The sequence below is a fragment of the Galeopterus variegatus genome, unplaced genomic scaffold (assembly GCF_000696425.1).
Source record: "Galeopterus variegatus unplaced genomic scaffold, G_variegatus-3.0.2 Scaffold2110, whole genome shotgun sequence".
Taxonomy (NCBI): domain Eukaryota; kingdom Metazoa; phylum Chordata; class Mammalia; order Dermoptera; family Cynocephalidae; genus Galeopterus; species Galeopterus variegatus.
The window spans coordinates 303,373-313,207 of record NW_007728221.1 but is presented as its reverse complement, the minus strand read 5'-3'; the positions used below and the strand labels follow the sequence as shown (position 1 = coordinate 313,207).

General features: G+C 59.2%; 1 protein-coding gene across 1 annotated transcript in view; it reads right to left on the bottom strand.

The window, feature by feature from the left end:
- Positions 1-1,528: 1,528 nt before the first annotated feature.
- The window catches only part of LOC103596783 (heparan-sulfate 6-O-sulfotransferase 1), a 54,722-nt gene continuing 46,415 nt past the window's right edge, over positions 1,529-9,835 (bottom strand). The window contains exon 3 of the mRNA XM_008580492.1: positions 1,529-4,861. Coding sequence (XP_008578714.1) covers positions 4,153-4,861 — 709 coding nt within the window. The 3' untranslated portion in view covers positions 1,529-4,152. The remainder of the gene's footprint in view (positions 4,862-9,835) is intronic.

Sequence of the window (9,835 nt, the reverse complement as noted above, 5' to 3'; positions counted from 1 at the left end):
GACCATGTGAGAGGAGGGGGGTGGGCCTGACCCTCACAGGGGAACTTCCCCAGCAGCCTGCAGGAAGGGGGCATGGGCTGGGCGGGGGTCTTCGGCTCAGGTAGACATTAAAGTGGTCCTCAACTGTAAACAGAATTAGGAAGATGAAAACCACCATTTTCAGGGGAGAGACCTTCAGGACCGATTTCATCTTTGCCTGATCATGACACTGGTGCTACGGAGATGAACGAAGCTACCAAAAAGCAGATGACACTTCCTTCATGGGTTCCCCGAGGAGCCAGGCTGAGGGCTGGTCTACACCCCAAATAAGCCTCCATGTGAAATGTTCAGGAAGGGCCAAAGCCAAGCGGATGGCACAGTGACTTCACACTGCGGTTCCTCTTGGACTCTCGTCTCTGCTCCTCCCTTCCACAGATGCACGTGGTCAAGCCCAGATGTCTCCATCTGGAGTCTGAGGTCGGGATTTTCAGGGGCAGCCACCCTTTGCCTCCTGCTCTCCCTGCAGGCAGCTGGAGGGAGGAGGCAGAACAGAGAACTAAAGGTCATCAGTGATAATGGCCAAGGGAACCATGTCACCTACGTGGCCTTCGTGTTCAAGATGCTTAACTGAATCTGATCCTGAGGAAAGAGATATGTACAGACTTTTTAGGAGACAACTGGCCTATGTTCGCTAAAAATGTCAATACTTAAGAAGGACGGGAAAAAACCAGGGGTGGTGGGACTCTCCTCCATCATGGGAGATGGGAGAGGCACACCAAAGCACCGTGCAGTGCTGGGCTTACAAAAATGTTCCCAAGGGCTGGCCCGTGGCTCACTCGGGAGAGCGTGGTGCTGACAATACCAAGTCAAGGGTTAAGATCCCCTTACTGGGCATCTTTTAAAAACAAACAAATAAAAAACCAAAAATGTTCTCAAGATGTCATTGGGACAACTGGAAAATCTGGCTGTGGACAATATATTAGATAATATTGTTGCAATAATATTAAATTTGGGGGATGTTAACGGGCTGAGTTTTGTGGCAAAATGTCGTTCTCAGGAGACACGTGTGGAAGTATGTAGGCATAAAGTGTTCTGATGACCACACCTATTTTCATGTTTCAGGAAAGCATGTGTGTGCATGCGTGTGAAAAGAGACAGAGATAGAAATGTGTGCACAGGACCAAAAAAGTGTCAAAATATTGCCTCCATGTAATTCCAGGCTGAGAGCTTACAGTGTCCACAAACTATTCTTTCACCCTCTCAGTGATTTGAAATCTTTCAAAGTTAAAGTTGAAGGAAAAAAGGTCATTTCCCCAGCCTACTTTCAACTGTAATTGAGAAACTGTTCACCGTTCGTGGGGACAAAGCCGCCTTGCTGACTCGTACAGCGCTGACTCAACACTGCTGCTCCTGCCGGCTGCCTGCCCTGGTTGCCCACGGCAGCAGCCCGCTCCCGGCACACTCCTGGGCTCACTCGGGGATGCACGGCGGGCAGGTGGCAGCTGTGCTGGTGGACGGCTGTGCTACGAGAGACCACAGCACACAGTGGGTCCTTTTCAGGGTTTATTTCATCTGCTAACATTCATTCTCGACCTAGACAGAAACAATTGGATGATTATGACTTGCTTTTCCATCATCAACTCATTTTTTTTGTATGAATGACCCAAGATTTCTTCTCAACACTTTTTTAATAAGAAGCTATAAATAAATAAAGCTTTAAATGCTCCTGGGTTCAAGTGAAGCAGTTCCAGTTGCCAAAAATTTCACAGACTCGTTGCTCAGACAATTCTGCCGTCCCTGGCTTTGCCCTCCAGGAGGGGATGTTTGCAGGTCTGTGGGGGGTGCCTGGAAACCGACCTGTAAGCTCGCTGGGTGTTCGCTTCTGTCCTCTCAGTCTCTGGGTGGGCAGAGTCCTAGAGACGAGTGGGGCCACCCAGTCCTGGAGCTCTGGCCCACAGTATCCTAGCAGTGCTGCAGGCACAAGGGACTTTCACCCCAAAGCAGGTGGCCTGAATGGGAAGTGCCGGGCTGGACAATCAAGCGGTGGTCACTCCCAGCTGCCACTGTCTCTGGGCACCTTGGCCTGGCACTGGCTGGGTTGGGACTGCTTTCCGAATGCAGCAAAGAGACCATGAGGAGACCTGTGCTTCCATGTGAAACAGGATGGCGGGGCATAAGTTAAAACATATTCCAATATGTACAAAACAGATCCTGCGCTTGGGCCTGCACACACAGGAAGCCCATGGCAAGGCTATGGCACCCCACGTGGTTTGTGCAAGACCCCAGGGCTCCCCTGACACATCCCACCCTCCTCCCAGAAACACACCCACCCCAAATGACAAGCATCAGAGCAGATTCCCCCCACATTGACCTTGATCTCCCTTTGAAAGAGCCACGCCACTAAGTCATCTCAGCACTGCCTCCTCAGTGTGATGTACCACCCAGGAGGTGGCCTCGGCTGGGCTGGTACGGTGCCCACGCTGGCCTGCCGACCACCCTGCCTTTGGATCCTAACGCAAACTGGCCAGTGTAGAAAGCCTGGGGTGTGCTCATGCCAGACAAGTAGGGTGAGAGCTGCTCCCTCCTGGGTAGGAACCTTGTCTGATGGCACGCCAGCTTTCCCTGTGCTACGGGAGGTCTCTCACTCCTATGTGTCTGGTGACCTTCCCCTCACTCCATGTGGGACAGCTGGGGTGGCTGAGTGAAGCCTGGGGCAGGGATGAGGCCCCTGGCGGGCTCTGCCCCACGAAGCTGGTGCCCTTGCCAGCCCCTCGCTGGGGGCCTGCAAAGCCCGCTGCCCTACTTCCGAGTCAGCCTGCAGCCCCTGGGCACATGCAGTTACTCTCTCGAGAGGCCAGGGTGTCTGTGACCTTCGGTGTAGGCACAGGGCAAGAGCTTACAACAAATATGCATCATGGCTTTTAATGGGGCCACTGGCCAGCCTGTGGGTCTGCTGGGGACAGGGCTGACCAGACTTCGGGGGGGAGGGGCTGAGTATCTGGGTAGCAGGAGGCCACCTAGAACTGTTTCTTCCAGCCCTAGCTGAGAACCTGGAAGCCTACGTCCCCTTCCTGGCCACCCAGAACCACCTGTGAGACACCCCAGGGCCTGGCTCATGGGCAGCAGCTGTGGTCCATGTTCCAGCCCCTGGAAGCATGATTGTACTTTAAACATGGGGTGGTGGGAGCAGTGGTATATGAGCCCTTGATAAATGTGCCAGTGATGGGGCTTGGGCTGGGGACAGCCTGCGAACAAATCACAGAGAATCAGAGAGAATGGGACATGGGTAGTTCTGGGTCCCCGCCCCTTCCTGTCTGAGCCTGGTCTGCCTGGGTGGTCACCCCAAAGGCCAGGTGGGGGAAGGGCTCTGGAACAGGTGGCAGCAGCCCTGGCCACAGCTTTTCCACTCCTGGGACGCACTCTGCCCTAGGAAGGCGGGCAGTGCAGTTGGGGCCCTCTCCTCCCGGCCATGGGGCGGGGGTCCCAGGAGGTCTGCTTTGGTCTCCTGACACAGAGCGTGAAGCTGGATGTACTGTGGGTTTTGGCTGTGGGCCAGAGAGGGGAGTGAGCTTCCCAGGGGCTGGACTTGAGTCTTCTCTGCCTCAGATATGGTGGGCCCTGATCTCGAAGCAGCTACAGATGGTGAGCCAGGAGCTCCAGTCCTGAGGATGCCTCCAAGGGCTGCTTGAGTTCTCAGGAGAGGGGGCCTCCCAGGCCCAGGGGCACTAGGGTCACCAGGGTTGAGGGGCTGGAGCTGGGGAAGGGGCTTAGAGCTGGTCTCTAACTCCTGCTGGCCTGGACAGAGGGGCTGCGGGTGTGTGCATAGCTGGTGTGAGGTGCTCCTGGCCCATCAGGTCCACTCTCCATCGTTTGTCTCTTCTTCAAACCTTGGGCTGCAGTGACAGTGACATGGGGGCCGGGGGAGCAGGAAGGTCACCTGCCCAGAGGCCCCGCCATGCCCAGGACATCCTTCAAGTAGGCTTTCCTCTGACCCCTGGCCTGGGAGAAAGAGCAGGAGCCGCCCGCGCCCGGCCCCACCACTTCCCCGCTCTGTTTGCTTCCGCGGAGCAGGTTTGGGACTCTCCTCCCACAACAGTCTCGCGCAGCCTGCTTGTGTGTTGGTGTCTGTCTGATCTCACCCAGCCCTGAGAGGCCCCTACGCGGCTGCCGTCACTACCACTTCTCGATGATGTGGCTCATGTAGTCCTCGGTGGGCACGCGGCCCGGCTCCTCCGCGTCCTCCCGCGGCAGCGCCTCCTTGGCGCGGTGCAGCAGGCGCTCCTCGCGGCTCTTGAGGCGCTGCTCCCTGCGCTCCAGCTGCCGCTTGTACTGGTAGCGCTGCTGGAAGAGGTCCTTGGCGTAGTCGTAGAGCTGCATGTCGAGGTCGTTGAGCTCCTCGATGCGCCGGATGGTGTCCTCGTCCACCTCCACGCCGCCCGCCCGCGTGCTGTTGTACTGCATGAAGGGCCGGATGAACTTGAGGTTGAACGTCCGCTCGAACAGGTACTGCGTCTTGCGCTGGAACTCGGTCAGGCCGAAGAAGGCCATGCCCCGCAGGTTCTTCTTGGCGCTCTCCAGCAGCAGCTGGGCCCGCTTGGCCTCGGGGATGAAGGACAGGTTGTAGCAGCCCACCAGGCTCAGGTCGGCCAGCATGCGCACCTGCCGGTTGTTGGCCAGGTTGTACGGGCAGTCCATGAACTCCTGCAGGGTGCAGCCCGACCAGTCCGTGCCCTCGTAGCAGGGTGGCAGCTCCTCGGGCGTGGGCGTGCGCCCGTCGCACATGTGCAGCGACGTCTTCCATGTGGCCCCCCGCTGCACGTGCCGCCACTCGCTCAGGTAGCGGGACACGGGGTCTCGCAGCAGGGTGATGTAGTAGAACTTCCTGCAACGAGACCAGAGACAGGAGGTGAGGCTGGGGCCACTACGGGGCGTGAAGAGAGGGGGTCCCCATGGCACAGGTCTCTGCTGTGGGACCCTGGACAAGCAGCTTCACCTCTGATACCCACCATCATGTTTAGCTCTCCAAACAGCCATTTCTGAAGGAGAAAACTTGGAACCAGAGATGGGCAGGAACCTGCCAAGGGCACACCAAGTGTGACCACCACAGTCCCCTGTGGTGCCTGGCCTGGGTTCCCTTCTGCCCATTGGCTCCTCAGGAAGGACGTCCTGATTTTCCCCTGCTGGGGGCGGAGCTGCCAAACACTTCCTACCCAGGGCGGCCGCAAAGCCTTAGCTGCCTGGACCTGTGAGAGCTGTCCGCAGCACAGGCTGTGCTGTCCAAGGAGCCGCTCAGCAGGGGCAGGGGGAGCTGGGGGCCGTGAGAGCCGCCACAGTCGCAGGCCACAGGGTCCTGCCCACACCAGGGTCTGGCTTAGGTCTGGTGGTGGAGGGGTGCCAGCAGACTGTCCAGCCCAGGACCCCAGGGGAAGCCATACTTTGTAGTTTTTATCAACTCCCAGAATTGTTCCGACTCCACAAAGTTGGCCATCCTCTGAGGCTAATGTCCTGTGCTGTACGTAAGGGTGAAATGACTCAAGGAAGGCTATCCTCTCCCTGGCCCTGAGCAGCAGGCATTCAGGATGATCCGTGTCCCCGCCAGGCATGTGGACAGGTGAGCAACATATGGCAAAACGTGACACGGACCATGGGCCGCCTGTCAGATATGCCAGCAACGGGCCCTGGGTGTGTGTGCACGTGTGTGTTGTGTGTATGCCAACCCCGGGGGTCAGCAGAGTTGTTCTTGGACTCCTCCAGGGCTGGCTCCTCTGGGCAGGGCAGATGAGCCCCAGGACAAGGAGGACTGGGGCCTGGGGCAGGCAGCCTAGAATGTCCTCAGGTGTGGGTGGCAGGAGCCCACTGGGCCCCTCACACCTTTCTTGGCAGGTCTGGGAAGACCTCTCCCATGCCCAGCACTCCCAGACGGCGACATAGAAGCATGCCTACACTGTTCCCTGCCTCGTCAAGGCTCCATGAGAGCACACAATCATCTGTTATCCTCACAGTGCCCTGTGGGAAAGCCACGGGGGCACAAAGCCTCTGTCTGTGTCACTGTCCTGAACTGAACACACATCTCTCGGGCGTAAGGAGTCCTAGTAAGGTGGTGGATACCACTGCAGCCACCCCAGCCTATGAGGGCATGTCCAGAAGACCCCAGGGGCAGAAGTCCTGAAGGAGGGGTAGCCAGCTGATGGCTTTGGGGCAGACAGCCAGGCCGGCCCTACGCTGTGCAGGGTTTGTCAAGGAGGAGACAGGGCAGCTGACGTTTGTGTGGCGCTGCCTGTGGCCCCCCACCAGCTGGCAGACCCAGGCCCTGCCCTCAAGGGTCTCCCGGCAGACAGTGGGGAGGGAGAGGACCTGGGCAGAGGGCACCCCAGGCCAAGGGCCCTCCAAGGGGTGCCCGAGTTGTGGGGATGGGAGGTCTGCTTGTCACGTCCTCTCTGGAGGTCAGAGGGCAGCTGCAGCCCTCAGGGACTGGATGTGGACAAGGCCCATCTGGCCTGTGCCTGAGACCAATGCACCCTGCTCCTGCTGTGCCTCCAGGTGGCCTGAATCCCTTGGAAGCCATCTGGGGACCTCGCTGTCAGGTGCCCACTAGGACTAGGCCGATGATGGCCCCTGGAGTCAAGACACCTGTGTCCTTAGCACTTGGCAGGTGCCAGGTAGCAGGTGCTTCACAAACACCTGTAGAACTAACAGCAAACAAACAAGGGCCAGGAAGGAAGGGCCTGGGGTGTTGGGAGCAAGCATCCACCCTACCCTAGGGCTCACACGACCCCAACTGCTCAGGAGAGAGGTCATCCGCTGCCCTTCTTAGCCAACCTGTGCCCAGGGAGGCTGAGGGCTGCTTGGGCCTCCTCCCCATCCTGTGGGGCCCTGACCACCTATATGGAAACAGACCAGTGTGGGTGGTTTCTCCTGGACACAGAGAACCTGGATGTGATGTGTCAACCAACAGAGACTCATCCACCCCGCCCCAGCCGGCGTCCCTGTGAGCCAAGTCCACGTGGACTTCAACGCAGCCCCAGAGGTAACCTCCGAGGGCCAGGACACACAGTGCACAGAGGGGCAGGCCCTGTCCAGGAAGCACCAGCACCAGCACCCCCACTGGCCAGGAAGTCTCCTCTGCCACTCGGCCACCTTCCTTCACCCGGAGGCCCGCTGGCTGCATCCCCGGGGTCTCCTTCAACCTCCTTATCCCTTCCAGCATTCCATCCATATCCCTACCAGGAGGAGAGGGAGAAGAGGATGGGGAGGGGTGGGACTTGAAGGGACACACGTGGCGGTCTGGGGTCTGTCCAGCTCCTAAGGGCCCTTTGAGAGCCGCCCTTCTTGAGGAAGGCCCATGCTGGGGCTGCCCTGAGACGAATGGCATCCAGCCTGGCTCCAGCCCAGCTCTGGTGTGCACTAGCTGTGGGGCCAATGCCCTCGCCCAAAGCTGCTGGGGTGAAGTGGGATAGCGTGTGCTGCCAGGCCGGCAAGTGGGTCCATGATGCTGCCACGAGCCCCTCTGGCCCTGCCATGCACTGTCACGAGACCCACCAGTGGTTACTGATCCTCCCAGGGATGTCCCCACTGCCTCCAGCACTCTTTCCTGACATTGGTCTGTAAGGGGCCTGGTTACAGCCTCCCTGGACACTGAGGACACGTCCTCATCACATGTCCACTGGCCTCCATATGTGCATGCCCCACATGCTGCCCTCTCCTCCAGCAAACCTAGCTGCCCCCTGGGAGCAGGTGCCAGGCTGGGCACTGCCTACCACCACCTCCTAATGGCTCCAGCTGCTCCAAAATAAAGGGGTGGCACCAGAGGACAGGGTGGAGAGGCCCTGGAGGTCTTGGCCAAGGTGCCCCAGGAGCCGCCTGCTCTCTCCTCCCACGCTCGCTCCTCCTAGGCCACGTGATGGAGAGAGCCTTTTGTGGGTGGTACGGGCTGTGGTCACAGGTGGGTCTGTGGTCTGTGTTCCTCTGGGGGTTGTGTCTGAGGTCGCCCCTCCTCTCGGGGCTGCCTGCTGCTCCCCACAGCTGCCTTCCCCCAGGCCCTGCTCCTGAGCTCCACGTTTGTCTACGTCAGGGCGAAAAGAGCAAGTGTGCTCATGTGTGCCCGGAAGCAGGGAGCAGGAGCAGGGGCAGGGGCAGGGCTCCCCACTCCCAGCAGACAGCATCTGACGTGCTCGAACTGGCTGGGAAAACCTCTCCCCAGAGACCCTGCTCGGGGGGTGCCCTGCACTGGCTGCAGACACCCACCGCTCTGAGCCTCACTCAGGCCCGGCCAGCACTATACTGGGCCCTTGGCAATGCCAGGACACCGGAGGGCAGGAGCGCCTGCCAGGAGGGTCCAGCACACAGCCTCATCTCCTGGCCTCTAGCTAGGGGTGGGGCCCGGGGCACACATGCCCTTCCTCCCCCCTACCCTGGCTTTTCTGCTTCATAGCCACTAACTCAGTGCAGGAGGCCCAAGGCAGGGCAGACGTGGTACCCCCCCACCCCTCGTTCAGTGGCCACAGTCCCACCCTCTGGACTGTTGGGCAGGGGGCCTCTGAAAGGGCAGCCACCTGAAGAGCCTGCATCCAAAGCTGGGCCACCACCTGCTACAATATTGGCCTCTGGTGATAGGCGGGCACGAGGGCCGGCGAGACCCCTGTGCAGATGAGGCAGGCAGGTGGGGCTAGGTGGCCAGTGACAGTAGGGGAGAAGAGGGCTTGGTTTTCAGGGTACAGCCACTCAAATGGCTTGACTTTTTTCTTTACGTGTGTGAATTACTTAAACAAAGGACCCATGAACAATTTACTCTGGTTTCTTAAAATAACTGGGAGGCGAGCTGCTCAAGACAGACCACGAATTTTGAAAACCATCTAAGTCTGGGTCCCTCAGAACATCAGAGGCAGCATTCCCTCCTTCATGTGCCAGCCAGGGGCCTGGCAGACTCAGGCTCCCTGCTGTGAGCGCCCAGGTGCCCCTCCCCTTTGCTCCCAGGCCTCTCTTCTCTGTTACAGCATTCCCTCCTTCATGTGCCAGCCAGGGGCCTGGCAGACTCAGGCTCCCTGCTGTGAGCACCCAGGTGCCCCTCCCCTTTGCTCCCAGGCCTCTCTTCTCTGTTGAGGCGTTCTTTGCACAGGAAGCTCAGCTGGCATCAAACAGGGGCAATGGAGAGGGGAGAGGTGTCCGTGCCCACAGGGCACCCTCCATCTACAAGGCCCGGCGCGACTGAGCCAGGCCGCAAGTGCAGCACCCTCGACGTGGCCCTGACCACCTTGCCTGCCCTTTCTGCACCCTTATCCCAAGCAACCCTTCTGGGACCAAGGCCTCACAGCTTGTGGACAGCTGCTGGAGACCGTCACCAGGAGAGCAGGTATGTACCACATTGATCCTGGTGAGCTGTATTTCATAACAAAATGGTAAAATGAGTCATACACAGACAGGCAGACTCAGCACAATGCTTCCTCTCTGGGGGAGCCTGGGAGCTGACCACAGCCCGAGTCCCTGGGGCTCGTGCTGACCCCACAGCTCCCTGTGCACCACACGGTGCTGAGCAGGGCGGCCTCACTCCCAGCTGTGTCCCTGGCTGCTGGCCTGGCCCAGACAGCAGCAGGGCTTGCCCAGGGCAGCTTGGTGCCCGGGTGGGTGTTAGGATCGGCTATGCTGTGCTTTCTCTGCTCAGGCATCGCCATGCCCTGGGTCCCCCAGACATGGCTTGTGGTGGACACAAAGGGCCACAGACTCTGGAGCCTGACTGCAGGGCCAGCAGCTAAACGTGGGTGTTCCTGCCCCTTTCTGCAAAGGCAACAGCTGAGCCATAGATGGGGTGACCAGCCCCAAGCCACTGTCCACTTCCACATGCTCCTGCCTGGTTGGCGTG